Source organism: Poromitra crassiceps (genome assembly GCF_964638095.1).
Source record: "Poromitra crassiceps genome assembly, chromosome: 3".
Lineage (NCBI taxonomy): Eukaryota > Metazoa > Chordata > Actinopteri > Beryciformes > Melamphaidae > Poromitra > Poromitra crassiceps.
Genome location: NC_139625.1, coordinates 38,265,090 through 38,284,363, shown reverse-complemented (window position 1 = coordinate 38,284,363; position 19,274 = coordinate 38,265,090). Strand labels below are relative to the sequence as shown.

Here is a 19,274-nt window from a genome sequence, read left to right as displayed (position 1 = left end):
TGTACTGATAATAGTCCCTGGTCACCAAAGTAATGTTACCCTTTTAGTTTTGTTACGGAGTTGCTGATCGGTTGTCATGTGTCCAGTCAGCCAGAGAAGCTGCTTGGGTAGCATGCTAACTAACGCCTAACGCAGTGGTTCTCAACTGGTGTAGCCTCAGGACCCACTATTTTCCTTGTCATGAAGTCGCGACCCAAATTTCAGATTTTTTTTTAAATCACTCAAATTTATTGCACAAAAAATTGCGCATTTATTTAATACACAATGCCTTCATGCACTGTCAAATGAACAAAAAAGTGCAACAGAAGTGCAACTACGGCTAAAAACCAATTGAAATAAGGCAGACTTGAATTACAGGCCTATATGTTTTTAAATTTAAACAAGTCAAACTGGTCATGGTCAGAAAGTCTTATTTGAACTGTATGAAATATGAAATAAAAGGCAGACTTTTCTTGAATCACAGGCAGGCTATATGCTTTTTAGTTAAACTGGTCATAACTTTTAATTAAACTGGGGCCATGCTAATCCAGTTTCAATCATCTGAATTGAACTAAAATTAAATATGAAATGAAAAGGCAGACTTCTCTTGAATTACAGGCAGAGCATATGCTTCAGCTTGTTAAACAAGTGAAACTGGTCAGGCTAATCCAGTTTCAATAATCTGAATTAAAAAAAAAAAAAAAAAAAAAAAAAAAAGTACTGTACTGTAAAAGTCCGCGACCCAATCAAAACGGCCCCGCGACGCTACCCACCAGTTGAGAAACGCTGGCCTAACGCTAGCATTAGCTCAATTAGCTTGTTGCAACTAGTCCCAAACATTGATGAACAGTGTGTCCTAACGCCAGGGGGACAAGGTGTTTGTTTTGGCTGGCTGAGGTTAGCCTATAAGGCACAGTTGTTGTGGCTAACAGCCTCCATTCACACTAGGCTATTCACACTAGGCTATCTCTTCCATTATGTTTTCAAACCCAGCTGGCTGTATAAAATGAACAACCACAAAGTGGTGACACTTACCCATGGGTTCAGTTAATTTTGTTCATTCATTGTTTTCTGGACATGTTACCATGCTACATTAACACAGCAGGTAACAGAACAGACAGGCCTCCCATGGTTGGCGACAAGTGTATATCATTGTCTCTACCCAAGATGCAACACTGCTCTACCCAACATGCAACGCTGCTGCTCAGAGTTGCTCTTAAGCTCTATTTATCTGGTCAAATCTCACCGGATTCCTGTTTCCAGTACACTTTTAGCATTTGGTTTTTAACAGAGAAGAGTTGGAGCTGCTGAAAACATACAGTATGCAAATGAGAGGGAGACCATGAGTGATATACCCACTGTGATACAAGTATAGGTGTGTCTGATATCTACATAATAGCGTGCGTGCGTCTCTACGAGTTACGGTTGCGGAGATACGTTGCTGTAGCGCCCCCCATAGGCAAACAATAGCGCCCCCTACACGCCAAATGACACTATCTCTTCTGAAATCAACTCAGAAGTGTCAAGTGTCATACAAGAAGGAAGGCTGGCCAAAATGAGAATGAATCTGCACTTCCTGCCGCCCTTCAAAATAAAACCATTTAGAAGGGACAGGCACTGAATGCTGCTATAGCGCCCCCTAAAGGCTAAATGACAAAATACTTCTGATATAGGCTCAGAGTACATCCCTCCACACCTGTACCAAGTTTGGTTAGCATCGGACGATTTTTGTGAAATAGGCCCCACCCACAGAAGATTGGAAGTGGATTATATGGCAATGGTGTGTTTTTTTTTTGAACTTCCAAATCAGTGTTGTGCAGGACACTCCCAACATGATGTGTGCGTTGGTTTGGTGAAGATAGGACAAAATTTCAAGGAGAAATGGCAAAAAAACTGTTTTGGACAAAATGCAAAATGGCGGAAAATCTAGTCAGACGGAAATGGGCGTGGCCTAGTTGAGTAGATGCGGGAGGACCCAAGGAATCCAGGGAAAAAAGAATTTTGATGATAAACCCTACGGTTCAAAAGTTATCGAGCAAAAGGTAAGGAGGGCTGTTATAGCGCCACCATATGGTCAATTGGTGCAATTTTTTCGGGGATAGTAAAAGACCCCTCAGTGCACCTCCCTACCAAGTTTCGTAGCTCTAGCTCTTATGGTTTCTGAATTACACCTAATTTACTGCAAGATTTTGCAAGATTTTTCCAAACCCCATGCAAGTCAATGGGGAAAAAAATGGCGCTTAATGGCGAATTGCGGCCAAACCGCTTTCACAAACCCTTAACAAAGTCATAGCACACCTGTCCTCAATAAGCCGGTCATTTTGAGGTCTGGCATGTCTATGTGGCGCAAAAATTGGGGGCGTTGTTACGCGCAGAAGTTTTTGGCAGATATAAGAATAATAAGTATGTGGGATTTCAAGATTGTGCCTTGCTTGTCAGCAAGCACAATAATTATTGCTTTTATCTCGGAAACGGAAGGTGCAATCGTGATTCTGCCCACCACTAGCGTACTTTTTCACCCCGATTCCAACGCCGCCATCATTGAGTCTCTACGAGTTACGGTTGCGGAGATACGTTGCTGTAGCGCCCCCCATAGGCAAACAATAGCGCCCCCTACACGCCAAATGACACTATCTCTTCTGAAATCAACTCAGAAGTGTCAAGTGTCATACAAGAAGGAAGGCTGGCCAAAATGAGAATGAATCTGCACTTCCTGCCGCCCTTCAAAATAAAACCATTTAGAAGGGACAGGCACTGAATGCTGCTATAGCGCCCCCTAAAGGCTAAATGACAAAATACGTCTGATATAGGCTCAGAGTACATCCCTCCACACCTGTACCAAGTTTGGTTAGCATCGGACGATTTTTGTGAAATAGGCCCCACCCACAGAAGATTGGAAGTGGATTATATGGCAATGGTGTGTTTTTTTTTTTAACTTCCAAATCAGTGTTGTGCAGGACACTCCCAACATGATGTGTGCGTTGGTTTGGTGAAGATAGGACAAAATTTCAAGGAGAAATGGCAAAAAAACTGTTTTGGACAAAATGCAAAATGGCGGAAAATCTAGTCAGACGGAAATGGGCGTGGCCTAGTTGAGTAGATGCGGGAGGACCCAAGGAATCCAGGGAAAAAAGAATTTTGATGATAAACCCTACGGTTCAAAAGTTATCGAGCAAAAGGTAAGGAGGGCTGTTATAGCGCCACCATATGGTCAATTGGTGCAATTTTTTCGGGGATAGTAAAAGACCCCTCAGTGCACCTCCCTACCAAGTTTCGTAGCTCTAGCTCTTATGGTTTCTGAATTACACCTAATTTACTGCAAGATTTTGCAAGATTTTTCCAAACCCCATGCAAGTCAATGGGGAAAAAAATGGCGCTTAATGGCGAATTGCGGCCAAACCGCTTTCACAAACCCTTAACAAAGTCATAGCACACCTGTCCTCAATAAGCCGGTCATTTTGAGGTCTGGCATGTCTATGTGGCGCAAAAATTGGGGGCGTTGTTACGCGCAGAAGTTTTTGGCAGATATAAGAATAATAAGTATGTGGGATTTCAAGATTGTGCCTTGCTTGTCAGCAAGCACAATAATTATTGCTTTTATCTCGGAAACGGAAGGTGCAATCGTGATTCTGCCCACCACTAGCGTACTTTTTCACCCCGATTCCAACGCCGCCATCATTGAGTCTCTACGAGTTACGGTTGCGGAGATACGTTGCTGTAGCGCCCCCCATAGGCAAACAATAGCGCCCCCTACACGCCAAATGACACTATCTCTTCTGAAATCAACTCAGAAGTGTCAAGTGTCATACAAGAAGGAAGGCTGGCCAAAATGAGAATGAATCTGCACTTCCTGCCGCCCTTCAAAATAAAACCATTTAGAAGGGACAGGCACTGAATGCTGCTATAGCGCCCCCTAAAGGCTAAATGACAAAATACGTCTGATATAGGCTCAGAGTACATCCCTCCACACCTGTACCAAGTTTGGTTAGCATCGGACGATTTTTGTGAAATAGGCCCCACCCACAGAAGATTGGAAGTGGATTATATGGCAATGGTGTGTTTTTTTTTTGAACTTCCAAATCAGTGTTGTGCAGGACACTCCCAACATGATGTGTGCGTTGGTTTGGTGAAGATAGGACAAAATTTCAAGGAGAAATGGCAAAAAAACTGTTTTGGACAAAATGCAAAATGGCGGAAAATCTAGTCAGACGGAAATAGGCGTGGCCTAGTTGAGTAGATGCGGGAGGACCCAAGGAATCCAGGGAAAAAAGAATTTTGATGATAAACCCTACGGTTCAAAAGTTATCGAGCAAAAGGTAAGGAGGGCTGTTATAGCGCCACCATATGGTCAATTGGTGCAATTTTTTCGGGGATAGTAAAAGACCCCTCAGTGCACCTCCCTACCAAGTTTCGTAGCTCTAGCTCTTATGGTTTCTGAATTACACCTAATTTACTGCAAGATTTTGCAAGATTTTTCCAAACCCCATGCAAGTCAATGGGGAAAAAAATGGCGCTTAACTCATTCACTGCCAATATCTGACTGGCATTTTTGGCACAGGCCAAGTATTTCCATAATGTTTGGTCATCTTTCAAGACCCACAGTAAATTATGTACTAGGACTACAGTGATGTCCAATACCTCGAAATGAAGATCTAAGTCTCTACTTTCACCCCCAAAAAGAAAGTTAGCTTTTAGCATGTTCTGTACTCTACTTATAACCCTTTTTATACACCCCATGTTCACCAAAAAAGCCTGTCTGGGAAGAGAAAAGGGAGAAAAAAGCATTTTTGTAAAAGGGCACAATCTCAGGCATAACTCACTCTCAATTCTTTTATTTTGAACTGTATTGACATCAGACATGTAAATATTATTCGTTAGGACACAAATGACAAAAAAAAAAATATATATATATATATATACACACATGAAGTGCTTTTTTTTTACATTCAACAATACAGTTTACTCGGTGTGAGTGTGCAGACAGACAGACAGACAGACAGACAGACAGACAGACAGACAGACACACACACACACACACACACACACACACACACACGATCCCCCTTTTAGATTTCTAACCCAACATAGGATAAGCAATAACCACGCCCTGTGGCGCTGGGATTGGCCAGGAGCAACACTGGAGGGCGAGCAGCCCAGCGATTTCATGAATCAACTGAAGAGCTCTTGAGAAGGACAGCGGGCTGCTGTGAGTGCCTTCTGCCCGCTGCTGCCTAGCTGTTCCTGTGTTTATTTTGATTTGTTCTGGTACACCGTCCTCGTCCATGTCTCCCTGTCATATCTATGATCGTTCCCGTTTTCCCCTCGGCTATTCAACACGTCCTCACCGCCCTCGCAAACTGATCGATCATTTCCTCATTCCTCCGATGATCAAACACATCTCTTGATTACTTTCTCCCGTTTTCTCCTGGCTGGCACAGAGGAAGGCGACTCCAGCTCGGCGTTTCAATGGCGTTTCTCCTATCTGCACAAGGAAGCGTTACCCGTTCTCTGCTTTCCCTCTTGCTCAATTTCAAAACAACAGCTGCGGTATGTGTTTGATCGCGTGCTGTCGGCTACCCTTTGAAGGCAGGGACCTGTGTCTGTGTGACAGGCTGGGCAAGTGTTTGCTGCAGGCGCTGCACCAATAAAAACAAAAACACTTCAAACACGTCCTTGGCGGGGAAGGCCATTGCTGATAACACGTCAAAGACGTCATTGGCGGTGAATGAGTTAATGGCGAATTGCGGCCAAACCGCTTTCACAAACCCTTAACAAAGTCATAGCACACCTGTCCTCAATAAGCCGGTCATTTTGAGGTCTGGCATGTCTATGTGGCGCAAAAATTGGGGGCGTTGTTACGCGCAGAAGTTTTTGGCAGATATAAGAATAATAAGTATGTGGGATTTCAAGATTGTGCCTTGCTTGTCAGCAAGCACAATAATTATTGCTTTTATCTCGGAAACGGAAGGTGCAATCGTGATTCTGCCCACCACTAGCGTACTTTTTCACCCCGATTCCAACGCCGCCATCATTGAGTCTCTACGAGTTACGGTTGCGGAGATACGTTGCTGTAGCGCCCCCCATAGGCAAACAATAGCGCCCCCTACACGCCAAATGACACTATCTCTTCTGAAATCAACTCAGAAGTGTCAAGTGTCATACAAGAAGGAAGGCTGGCCAAAATGAGAATGAATCTGCACTTCCTGCCGCCCTTCAAAATAAAACCATTTAGAAGGGACAGGCACTGAATGCTGCTATAGCGCCCCCTAAAGGCTAAATGACAAAATACTTCTGATATAGGCTCAGAGTACATCCCTCCACACCTGTACCAAGTTTGGTTAGCATCGGACGATTTTTGTGAAATAGGCCCCACCCACAGAAGATTGGAAGTGGATTATATGGCAATGGTGTGTTTTTTTTTTTAACTTCCAAATCAGTGTTGTGCAGGACACTCCCAACATGATGTGTGCGTTGGTTTGGTGAAGATAGGACAAAATTTCAAGGAGAAATGGCAAAAAAACTGTTTTGGACAAAATGCAAAATGGCGGAAAATCTAGTCAGACGGAAATGGGCGTGGCCTAGTTGAGTAGATGCGGGAGGACCCAAGGAATCCAGGGAAAAAAGAATTTTGATGATAAACCCTACGGTTCAAAAGTTATCGAGCAAAAGGTAAGGAGGGCTGTTATAGCGCCACCATATGGTCAATTGGTGCAATTTTTTCGGGGATAGTAAAAGACCCCTCAGTGCACCTCCCTACCAAGTTTCGTAGCTCTAGCTCTTATGGTTTCTGAATTACACCTAATTTACTGCAAGATTTTGCAAGATTTTTCCAAACCCCATGCAAGTCAATGGGGAAAAAAATGGCGCTAAATGGCGAATTGCGGCCAAACCGCTTTCACAAACCCTTAACAAAGTCATAGCACACCTGTCCTCAATAAGCCGGTCATTTTGAGGTCTGGCATGTCTATGTGGCGCAAAAATTGGGGGCGTTGTTACGCGCAGAAGTTTTTGGCAGATATAAGAATAATAAGTATGTGGGATTTCAAGATTGTGCCTTGCTTGTCAGCAAGCACAATAATTATTGCTTTTATCTCGGAAACGGAAGGTGCAATCGTGATTCTGCCCACCACTAGCGTACTTTTTCACCCCGATTCCAACGCCGCCATCATTGAGTCTCTACGAGTTACGGTTGCGGAGATACGTTGCTGTAGCGCCCCCCATAGGCAAACAATAGCGCCCCCTACACGCCAAATGACACTATCTCTTCTGAAATCAACTCAGAAGTGTCAAGTGTCATACAAGAAGGAAGGCTGGCCAAAATGAGAATGAATCTGCACTTCCTGCCGCCCTTCAAAATAAAACCATTTAGAAGGGACAGGCACTGAATGCTGCTATAGCGCCCCCTAAAGGCTAAATGACAAAATACTTCTGATATAGGCTCAGAGTACATCCCTCCACACCTGTACCAAGTTTGGTTAGCATCGGACGATTTTTGTGAAATAGGCCCCACCCACAGAAGATTGGAAGTGGATTATATGGCAATGGTGTGTTTTTTTTTTGAACTTCCAAATCAGTGTTGTGCAGGACACTCCCAACATGATGTGTGCGTTGGTTTGGTGAAGATAGGACAAAATTTCAAGGAGAAATGGCAAAAAAACTGTTTTGGACAAAATGCAAAATGGCGGAAAATCTAGTCAGACGGAAATGGGCGTGGCCTAGTTGAGTAGATGCGGGAGGACCCAAGGAATCCAGGGAAAAAAGAATTTTGATGATAAACCCTACGGTTCAAAAGTTATCGAGCAAAAGGTAAGGAGGGCTGTTATAGCGCCACCATATGGTCAATTGGTGCAATTTTTTCGGGGATAGTAAAAGACCCCTCAGTGCACCTCCCTACCAAGTTTCGTAGCTCTAGCTCTTATGGTTTCTGAATTACACCTAATTTACTGCAAGATTTTGCAAGATTTTTCCAAACCCCATGCAAGTCAATGGGGGAAAAAATGGCGCTTAATGGCGAATTGCGGCCAAACCGCTTTCACAAACCCTTAACAAAGTCATAGCACACCTGTCCTCAATAAGCCGGTCATTTTGAGGTCTGGCATGTCTATGTGGCGCAAAAATTGGGGGCGTTGTTACGCGCAGAAGTTTTTGGCAGATATAAGAATAATAAGTATGTGGGATTTCAAGATTGTGCCTTGCTTGTCAGCAAGCACAATAATAATAATGTTTTGGTCTCTATAGCTGATTTCACCATTCATGGGGGGTGTACGGGGGTGAATTTTTATATAACACCCTTTTATACAGTCTATGGCTGCAAAAATAAGTCAGATTGTATAGAAGTCAATAGGGAAATGACCCTACTTCTCACTTTCTTACCTCAGTAAACATTTTCCTAATGAGTTTAGGGTCTCAATTGCTAGTTTCGAGTCTCCTTCAATACAGCATGATGTTCATTTAGTAAACTATGATCCAATTTAGAGTAAAATAAACCATAAAGCAGACTATGTTTTGGGGCGTGATTGAGAGTGTTTGCGCAGCTCGCCGATCACAGACCAATTGCAGGTGGCATTGCAGCTCTGTCTGGCGCCGAAAAGAAAGAAAGATGGTGACAGTCAAAATGCCAAACTCAAGGCTTCAAAACAGGAGTCCACAAACCAATGGGTGACGTCACGGAGGCTACGTCCATATTTGTACAGTGCACCATCACCCACCTTGCTGTGCATCTCCCGGAAGACCTTGAGCTGTGCAGCCTCGTAAGCCCCGTCGAAGGTGTAGTAGCACTGCTCCCAGTCAGCCATCACCCCCCAGCGCTGGAAAGCAGCCCTCTGACGGGCTATGGCCCCTTCTGCAAACTCCCGGGCTGGACGGGGTGAAATCAACACATGACAGAAGCTGCAGACTAGGAGAACATGTTCTCCAAACCTAAGCTTCTTCCACACAGGCCTGAATATCAGAATTTGTAAAAATAATAGACCTTATATTCTTCCAGTGTTGTGTCCCTCCTTACCTTTCTGTCTGATCTGGAGAGGACTGAGGCCGCTGGTCCCCAGGTCTCCCAGAGCCTTCAGCTCGATGGGCAGGCCGTGGCAGTCCCAGCCTGGGACGTAGTGGACCTGCCTCCCCCTCAGCATCTCAAAACGGTTACGGATATCTTTCAGGATCTGGATCAAACACAACAGCAACACAAAGAAATCATAAGGACTAGCTTAAAAAATGCTGGTGAGTTCAAAGACAGTTTTGTTGATATTTAAGCTGTCACTGCCACCAGATACCTTAGACCTATTTATAGGTAGGTACATCATCACATAGCTACTTTGTTCAACAATAACAACAGCCTGTAAATGTTTTTTTGTTCTTTTTACATCTCAGTGATACTGTCACTGTACTAGCACTTTGTACTAACTTTGTTTTTGAGAGTTTTAAATGGTTTATTGAAAGACATTTTATAGACTTATAGAATTTACTGTAACTTTGTATGTCACTTTGTATTATCACTTTGTATTAATTTTGTTTTTTGAGAGTTTTTTATATTTTATATTGAGAGATTTTATTGAATTTACATGCAATATGATGCTGTGATGAAGGGGCAGGACCAGATAAGCTTTGCTTCTTTCTGCCCCTTCTCAAACTATTTTGTGTATGTTTTTTCTTGCTTTTAACTCATGTTGACTGCTGGCTTCACGTATGTGGAGTTATTTGTATGAGTTTTTGTGATGTTTTTTATGTTTCGAACAGTTCGAGATAAATAAAGATCAAATCAAATCAAATCAAATGAGATTGTGTCTGCAATGAATCAAGTAATAACTAAAGTCAATGTTCAGTATTTACAGCAATATGCCATGCTGGTAAGAAACAAATGCAACATGATTGGAGTACCATGGAATAGCTCACTTTATTGAGTGCATGTCCAACATGAGGATCTCCGTTGGCATATGGGGGTCCGTCATGAAGGCAGAACTCCTTCTTGGCCTTCCTCTCTCTCTGCCAGGAGTACAGCTCTGCAAATCCACACTCCTACAGACACACAATCAATTATGAGCATACTTGTAATTTGATGAACATGGAGCTCGCTGATTAACACAATGCAATGCATACCTATCAAGTTAGGCATGTGTTGTGCAAATGTAGACATGCACACACTCCTAGAGGGTGTCACTTGGTTAAATGGTAAATGGACTGCATATGACGCTTTTATCCAAAGCACTTTACAATGTGCCTACACAGCCATCGGGAGCAATTTGGGGTTCAGACACCCAAGGGCACTTCGACATGCCGGGGATCGAACCACCGACCCGCTCTACCTCCTGTGCCACAGCCGTCCCGTCTTGGCTATTATTGGTAGTATTATTACAGTAGACCCTATACATGCCTTTCTTTCTTTTATTGAGAAAACAAACGCAATGGAAAAAAATCTGACATTTTACTTTGTCATCTTGCTTGTCGTCAGTCAAACATCATTTAGGACCTAAGAATCGCTTGGAGACACTGGAAAATTCGGCGCATGTGATTCTCAACGCTGCCCTTCAAGTTCAAAATCAAAATAGAGAGGGGTCTGCGCTGTTAGGTAACGTCAGAAGGCTTGTGTTGTGGCTGCTAACGTTAACAGACGAAGCAATTCTAAAAAGTCCTAACTAACGCTAATTCACTTAAATAACTGCTGCTTTGTGCATCCGATGCATGACGAATTGAAGAGTGGACCCTAATAATTCATAAAAGGTCTTAAGTCATGTTGTACAATGTTATCGGGTTGCCGATACGTAAGGCAATATTAAACGATCACAAGATTAATTGTTCAGTTTGGTAAACGTCCGTTACCCGCTGGATCTCGAGTTCCCGGTCCAGCAGCTTCTGTCCGACCAGCTTCATGGGGAAGTCAGTCCGAGGAAGCAGCACGGTGTCTCGGTACAGTGCCTGGGCGGGGGCGGCTTCAGCGTGCTGAGCGCTGCCTTCCCCCGCACTCACACTGTGACAGCGGCCCGAGCTGAAGGAGAGAGCGGGGTGGAGGAGGCCGCCTGTCCGGTGTGACCTCCGGCCCCATCTCGCTATCGTCTGGCTAACTGCCGAAACCCGCCACAGCAGCATGGTGGCGAGGAGAGGCGGCCTGCTGATCTAGTGAAATTAACAAAAAAGCAGTCACATCTAGGGTGGTTTGTTGTCTGAAGTTGCCGTGTTGTCCTCCTTGCAGACAGTGGCCTGTTTCTCCCGGAAGAAAAGAAAGATGGGACAGTTACGGAGAGGCAAATGGGACAAAAGGTTGTAATGTTTCGCGTTATTGCTATTTTTTGGCATTAAAGTGCCGCCAGAGGTCGCTATGAATCCAACCAGGAAATACATGCTCACCTGCTGCGATATTTACTAACCCGTGTCGAGTCACCCCAGACCCATGACAGTTTACGCTGATACACTCTACACTGCATGCTGCAGATCTCTCTCTAGTCTGTAGTATGCGGAGCGCACCGATTCAACGTAATATTTGCGTATGGGAAGAGACGAACTCGTGCTTAGTTTGCTTAAGTCATGTTGTACAATGTTATCGGGTTGCCGATACGTAAGGCAATATTAAACGATCACAAGATTAATTGTTCAGTTTGGTAAACGTCCGTTACCCGCTGGATCTCGAGTTCCCGGTCCAGCAGCTTCTGTCCGACCAGCTTCATGGGGAAGTCAGTCCGAGGAAGCAGCACGGTGTCTCGGTACAGTGCCTGGGCGGGGGCGGCTTCAGCGTGCTGAGTGCTGCCTTCCCCCGCACTCACACTGTGACAGCGGCCCGAGCTGAAGGAGAGAGCGGGGTGGAGGAGGCCGCCTGTCCGGTGTGACCTCCGGCCCCATCTCGCTATCGTCTGGCTAACTGCCGAAACCCGCCACAGCAGCATGGTGGCGAGGAGAGGCGGCCTGCTGATCTAGTGAAATTAACAAAAAAGCAGTCACATCTAGGGTGGTTTGTTGTCTGAAGTTGCCGTGTTGTCCTCCTTGCAGACAGTGGCCTGTTTCTCCCGGAAGAAAAGAAAGATGGGACAGTTACGGAGAGGCAAATGGGACAAAAGGTTGTAATGTTTCGCGTTATTGCTATTTTTTGGCATTAAAGTGCCGCCAGAGGTCGCTATGAATCCAACCAGGAAATACATGCTCACCTGCTGCGATATTTACTAACCCGTGTCGAGTCACCCCAGACCCATGACAGTTTACGCTGATACACTCTACACTGCATGCTGCAGATCTCTCTCTAGTCTGTAGTATGCGGAGCGCACCGATTCAACGTAATATTTGCGTATGGGAAGAGACGAACTCGTGCTTAGTTTGCGGAAACCAAAAGAAGAAGATTTTTTTCAGCTCTTCATTAGTATAGTTTACAACTGTTTTGACCAACGTAGAATACTGTATGCATTATGATATCACGAAACTGGAGACGAGGGTCCGTTTAGCACTGAGAAGAGGAAGAAGAAGCTCATCTCTCATGGACTCAGATGAATGGTTTAGTAAGCTGTGAAGCTATCGGAGCTAACGTTTATTGGAGCTTTGAAGAACAACGTTTGTCAATAAAACGTCCAGGAGGAAAAGTTCCTGTGTCACTGTAAGGAAATGTCTCATGTCCACAACCTGACAGCGTTGTTGAACTCCCGACTAACTGCGGCCGTTGAAGCGATATTTGGGCTGTTTAAAAGAAGATAGCAGAGTACGAGGAGGAAGCTCTACTTTGCCTGAGTTCAGATCCTTTCACTCCACTGAGTTGACTGCTTCTGAAGAAGGAAATGGAGTGTAACAAGTTAACAATTCAGGCTGTTATCAGGCTAGAATCTTCTCTTTCCAAAAAGAACGAGCAACAACAAAAGCTGCTGGACACCGTTTTAAATCCTGTAGTGCTGTTACACAGAGCAGCTGTACCTCCACACTTCCAGCAACTGTTGGTCATTAAAGAAGAAGTTCCCCCTGAACTGCAGGAGTGGAGCTCCAGTCTGAAGCAGGAGGGCTCAGAGACCCAACACATTAAAGAGGAACAGGAGGAACTCTGGATCAGTCAGAAGGGAGAGCAGCCCCAGGAGGACCCAGAGCCCCCACGGATTAAAGAGGAACAGGAGGAACTCTGGATCAGTCAGACGGGAGAGCAGCTTCAGGAGGACCCAGAGCCCCCACGGATTAAAGAGGAACAGGAGGAACTTTCGACCAGTCAGGAGGGAGAGCAGCTTCCGGGGCTGAAGGAGGCTGATATCACCAAGTTCCAATTCACTCCTATTCCCGTGAAGAGTGAAGAAGATGAAGAGAAACCTCAGTCCTCACAGCTTCATCAAAGCCAAACTGAGGAGAAGAGAGAGGCAGAGCCTCTAGCATGCAGCTCAACTGAACAGATGAAAACAGAAGCTGATGGAGAAGACTGTAGAGCATCAGAACCAGCCAGTGCTGGCAAGACTTTAGACTCTTCTGAGACTGAAGACAGTGATGATTGGATGGAAACTAGTCAACCTCAGTCTCTCTTAGACTCACAGAAAAACAGTGAAGTTCTTGGGAATAAACACTTTAGTTGTTCCGTTTGTGGTAAAAGATGTGTTCATAACAGAGACTTGAAACAACACATGAGAGTCCACACAGGAGAGAAGTCATTTAAATGCTCAGTCTGTGGGAAATGTTTTGGCGATAAACAAAACATGAAGAGACACATGATACTCCACACAGGAGATAAACTATTTAAATGCTCAGTCTGTGGTAACAATTTTGGTAAAAAAGGACGATTAACAACACACATGAGAGTCCACACAGGAGAGAAGCCATTTAAATGTGCAGTCTGTGGTAACAGTTTTGGTTATAAAGGACACTTGAAAAGACACATGAGAGTCCACACAGGAGAGAAGCAATTTAATTGCTCACTCTGTGGTAAATGTTTTGGTCAGAAAGAAACCTTGACAACACACACGAGAGTCCACACAGGAGAGAAGCCATTTAATTGCTCAGTCTGTGGTAAATGTTTTGGTCAGAAAGAAACCTTGACAGCACACATGAGAGTCCACACAGGAGAGAAGCCATTTAAATGCTCAGTCTGTGGTAACAGTTTTGGTCATAAACGAACCTTGAATCAACACAAGTTAGTCCACACAGGAGATAAACCATATAAATGCTCTGTCTGTGGTAACAGTTTTGGTCGTAAAGGACACTTGAGAAGACACATTAGAGTCCACACAGGACAATAAGCCATTTAAATGCTCAGTCTGTGGTAAATGTTTTGGTCATAAACAAACCCTGAAGAGACACATGATACTCCACAACAGAGTTCACTTAATATTTGGCTGGACAATATTTCAATATTATCATTGTCTATCAGTGGAAACATATTGTGAGACCATTGATCCAGTGATTGTCGTAACAATTATGTTCTCAATGAATGATCAATTGCAAATCATTAGTGTCTTATATTGTCCTACATTTCAATTGTTCAATTGAGATGAACATCAGTATTGTCATATGTTGCTATTGAAAGGTTGAAGCTCCTTGAGATTTAGGAAAAGTGGAGGCTGTTCAGGATGGTTGGAAGATGGAGATCATCAGTTTACATGAAAAAACTGAGTATTTCAAAATCTAACATCAGTCTCAAGACATTCACTGATAAAAGGGCAAAGTTCTGACTCAACATATCAAATGGCTAATCTGTCAGAAAAGGTTTGCTGTACTTTTTGTACCTTTTTTCATGACTTAGTTGTCAACATACAATCAGCAATGTACAATCGATTTTATATTTAATTCGATTGTACAATCGACTGGTTTAATTCAGTATACTCATTCATTGTGAATTCACACTGTAGGCTAATTGGACTTTGCTGAGTTATAGAGTTGTTAGTACTCTTTCTAGACATTTCTATTATAGCCTGTTTCTTATAGCAGGTAAAATAATTGTAAAAATTGAATCTGTCACTCACTATCAGTGTTGGGCAGTAATATATTACTTAATTACTTTTCCCCAGTAACGAGTAGTGTAACGGATTACAATTTCCAAAACAGTAATAATATTACAGTTACTAATCCAAGTAACTTCATGTTACTGCATTGCTTTCTCCAGCACTCACTCAGGTTAATGTTACGGTGCTATTTGTGACACAAACTTGTTATGCCACCATGTACATTGCGTATTGATAGAATGCATTTGCAATTGTTGGTGATTAGGCATATATTCTTCACACATGCAAAATCTGAATTTTGATATGAAAGGATGCAATTACCCCAAAATTGTGGGGTGTAATGGAAAAGTAATATAACGAGTTGTATGAATTACTGTTGGCATGGAGTGATGAGTAAGAATATTAATTTTGAAAAAAGTAATGAGTAACAAGTAATATATTATATTTTTTGAGTAACAAGCCCAACACATTTTCCTTAAGAACGTAACTTGGTCCGGGTTCAATTGTTCCAGCTTTATGTGTTTCATTCACTGACCCTCATTTACAGTCAGTTTATTCGCTTTACTTTTCCCCCCACATTACATTTTTTATCATAATGCATTTATGTTTGAAACAAATGGGTAATACAAATAAAGGTCTTGATGACAATGAAAAGAAGCATTCATTTCCTGTATAAATCATACAAAATGGACCCTGTACAAACGATCATTCCTTTGACGGCTGTTGTCTCAAATGAAGTGGCATTCTTTGTCGGGATCTGTGGGGTGTTTGCAGTGTTTCTAGGGCCCTCCCTCCAGCTTTGGGAGGGATAGGGGAGTTTAGTAGCCTATTTATTTAACATGACTATGCTTGTATGTTACTGTAGTCATGTAGTGTGTGTGTGTGTGTGTGTGTGTGTGTGTGTGTGTGTGTGTGTGTGTGTGTGTGTGTGTGTGTGTGTGTGTGTGTGTGTGTGTGAGTGAGAGAGAGAGAGAGAGAGAGAGAGAGAGAGAGATAGAGAGAGAGAGAGAGAGAGAGCGAGCACCTGTGAAGGTGCTTAATGTAAGTGGATACCTCTGGAAAAAAGTAAGTGGGACGTGGTAGGTTTCCACAAAGGTGTGAAGGATTGCTACCTTCATGTGCTCCTCGTAAGATCCTATAGCCTACTCCGAGTAGAGAAATCATAGGCTACATAATATGTTGATTTTGAACAAATCAAATCGGCACAGGCAGAATCAACAAGCAAGCAGTCTCCACCACACATCAAAGAGAAGACAAACGAAACCTAGCTAAAAAGTAGTGGGACGTGGTAGGTTTCCACAAAGATGTGAACTGTGAAGGAATGCTACCTTCAGGTGCTCCTCGTAAGATCCCTATACTCCGATCATCATCATCAGAGATTTGTTATAAAATACCCCCAAGCCCCCCCCCAGACGTCACTCACACCTGACCGACCCGGTAGACCACAGCAGCAGATACTTTGACATGCCATAGCAGGTTAAACACAGGTGTAGGATGGCTCGATTCCAGGTGTTCCATTGTCATTCCAATGACAGGATGCACAGTAGGCTACCAGAGCCCCGGAACTAGAACACCTAAATGGACTGAAACCATTTACGCCATGCTATGACAAAATGTCAAAATAGCTGCTGTGAAAAAGCTCTAGGCCTATCTACCACCGTGTTAATCAACTCATTCGCATTTGCTCAACCATTTGGCTATTCCAATATTCCAGACGGCACCTGAAGGGAGCACAGGTAACAGGGGGTGCATCTGGGGACGTCACTTCGCGGTGGGTAGCCTATAAAAACCCCCATCAGCAGCTCTCCTTTCATTCACTCATATTACTTTCAGGAGGACACAGGAGCCAAGCGGAGCAGCCAGTCTAGATTTTGTCCAGACTCTTGAGGTGAAAAGCGACGCAAAAATGAATAAGATGTTTACTGCTTACATTGGAGTTCTGCTGCTCGCTGTGCATGTCTCACAGGTAAGCCACTTATTTGTTCCCCATTTGATTAGGCTGTTTCCTTTCATATTTCAGTAAATGGGATAAATATGCGAGTTTGGGTTTGGACTATGCGCAGAAAGGATAATTGCTAGGTTGAAATTTTTCTACTTTACAGGATGAATTAAGTTGAGTGGTTTTGGATTATCCGGCGTCAAACCATCGTGTCAGGCTCTAGTCACAGCTGCTCATAATTAGCTAGTTAATTAGAGGCCGTAGGCGACTGTGGTCTCGCAGCAATCTTCCATAGGCTGCCCGGATGAGACTACATTCTCTGTAGTCAGCTATAGGCCTACTGGTCATTTTTAAAACTACTGAACTATATACCTGAAGTCACCATTGTTAATTATTTTTATTTTTATTTGGCGAGCCTGATAGCTTTGTTGGGCTACTCCTAGGATTTCAAATGGGTTGTTTGAGGCGTAAATTTGCCTTGCAGATAACTCATCTCTAACAAACTGTTTCGAGAGGGATTTTTTTTTTTTTACTTGTCAGATGTTTTTATCTGCGTTCATCTTCATCTGAATTTATGCCCTTACGCAAATTGATGGGAAGTATTTTATTTTCACCTGGATATGTCACCTGACCTTGATGCTAACTGTGGCTATGTGTTTCAGGCACAGAACGTCACCATGGCACCTAACAACTACACAATGAACTACACCATGATGACAACGATGCCCTCCAACTACACCGGTAACTCCACCATCAAGGGAGAGAGCGTGTCGGTGAGGTCCGACACCTTCACGCTGCTGCCGGTGGCGCTAGCCGCCTGTCTCTTGCACGGCCGTTTCTGATAACCGGATGGAGGCTCTCGGCACGGAACACGCACACCGCCAAGACTGTACCAACCGGTGTCTGCACTGGGGACAAAACATTATTCCAAGAGCAATTCTCCAAAATGCACTCCTCTGCACGCATAACCCGGGGACTTTTGTTTTTGGGTGGGTTTACAGAGGGTTTTCACTTGTGGACGTCAACGGGGATCGGTTTTCAATGGAGCGGGCTCTCCCGTAGCCTCAAGTTCACCGGAGGATTGGCTCCCCGTTACGCACACAGTGTGCCACCGCGGACGCGCCTTGCTCTTGGCTAGTTATGTCCCGCTGTTCTCTGCAGGGGCTCGTTCTGGACTTTAACTTCTGTTGGAAGTATTTTTGCCCCGTGCCCCGGAAATCGACGGGGTGGGGGGGGACTGTTGAGGCGTTTTTTATGGGGAAAGAATGCTTCTGTGGCGCATGTCCTGCTCACTGCGTTTTAAATCAACGAGCTGGATACTTTATGCAGATGCTGGATAGGATAGGTCGAAAAGTGATGTAACAAGATTAGAAGTTTTGTATCACCAGTTTACGACATATCCGTGTGATTACTGTAAATGTGACTATTCTTTTAGATTTTTATTGTGTTAAGTTCATTAAAGATTTGAATGTATATGTGGCAATTTAAACTTGACAATAAAAAATGAACCCAGGATTCAGTTGTTTGGCTCTTGATCCCACAACATGCATGGCTCAGGCCACTGGGGAACCTCACGATTCCCTTTAGTAGAGGCAATCTGCTAATGGTTACTGTAACTCCTTTTCACCAGCAAATTCTTTGGCTTTGCTTGGTTTTGATTTCAGGCCATCAGAACACCCTGATCTGGTTACCTTTGGCAGGCAATGTTGTGGTTAAACTAATCAATAAATTAACCTCATGGGTTTGAGGTTCTCTCACTGAAGTAAACCTACTGCCCTGGAAAAATTTGACCCAATACTGTAGGTTAATGGTTGTAGGTAGTTGGGTGAGAAACAAGTCATACACTGTAGACTGGGCCACTCTTTGAAAGTGGTCAATTTAATGGCTGTATCATTTGCACCTGGGATTATTTGGCTCAACTGAAGTTAATCTTAAATTTCGTTTAAAAGTGAGAGCAAACTGGAGCTGTGGTTCATGCAGAACTTCGCATTTCTGTTCATTTGCATCCCCGTTTTCCATCAAGCTGTTGTGGCTTCCGGGTGCAGTACGGTAGTAAAGTTTTAGAAGATGAGCCCTCCCAAATATTTGAATAAGTTGAGTTAATGATTTGAGAGCCTGTGTTTTAATCTTCTGAGAATGAGAAGGGGGCATAAGTTAACAGGAACATGACTATATATTATGCCTATGTTGGATGATATACGGGTACATATTGCCAAAGAAGTTATCAAGAACCTTCAAGTGCAAATTTTCTGGTGTTGCAGCTTGACTGTGCACAAATGTCCAGTTTTCTAAACTTTTGAATGGAACCATGAAAGCATCTGAACCCCTGAACTCACAATCTTCCCAACCCAGTGCCACCATCTCATGGAGCTGTGCAGTCAGAGTACCGCAGGAATGAAGTAGCCTAGCATTTCAGTTCGTAAGGGAAAAAGTGAATGGGCTTTCAGTATGGGGATTTTGGTTAAATTTGCATGAAA

The 19,274-nt window shown here is 43.7% G+C and overlaps 1 protein-coding gene and 1 long non-coding RNA gene across 4 annotated transcripts in view; one reads left to right on the top strand and one right to left on the bottom strand.

The window, feature by feature from the left end:
- The window catches only part of iars2 (isoleucyl-tRNA synthetase 2, mitochondrial), a 39,439-nt gene extending 28,246 nt beyond the window's left edge, over positions 1-11,193 (bottom strand). For all 3 annotated transcript variants that reach the window (XM_083632901.1, XM_083632903.1, XM_083632902.1), the window contains exons 1-4: positions 10,792-11,193; positions 9,868-9,990; positions 8,984-9,137; positions 8,688-8,836 (exon numbers count right to left, since the gene is read on the bottom strand). In XM_083632901.1, the coding sequence (XP_083489027.1) occupies positions 8,688-8,836; positions 8,984-9,137; positions 9,868-9,990; positions 10,792-11,058 (693 nt within the window). In that variant the 5' untranslated portion in view covers positions 11,059-11,193. The remainder of the gene's footprint in view (positions 1-8,687; positions 8,837-8,983; positions 9,138-9,867; positions 9,991-10,791) is intronic.
- Positions 11,194-16,690: 5,497 nt separating this feature from the next.
- LOC310772848 lies at positions 16,691-18,296 on the top strand. Its single transcript, XR_014552521.1, has 2 exons — positions 16,691-16,824; positions 17,460-18,296. It is a non-coding gene; the product is annotated as an uncharacterized lncRNA (long non-coding RNA).
- The last annotated feature ends 978 nt before the right edge of the window (positions 18,297-19,274 follow it).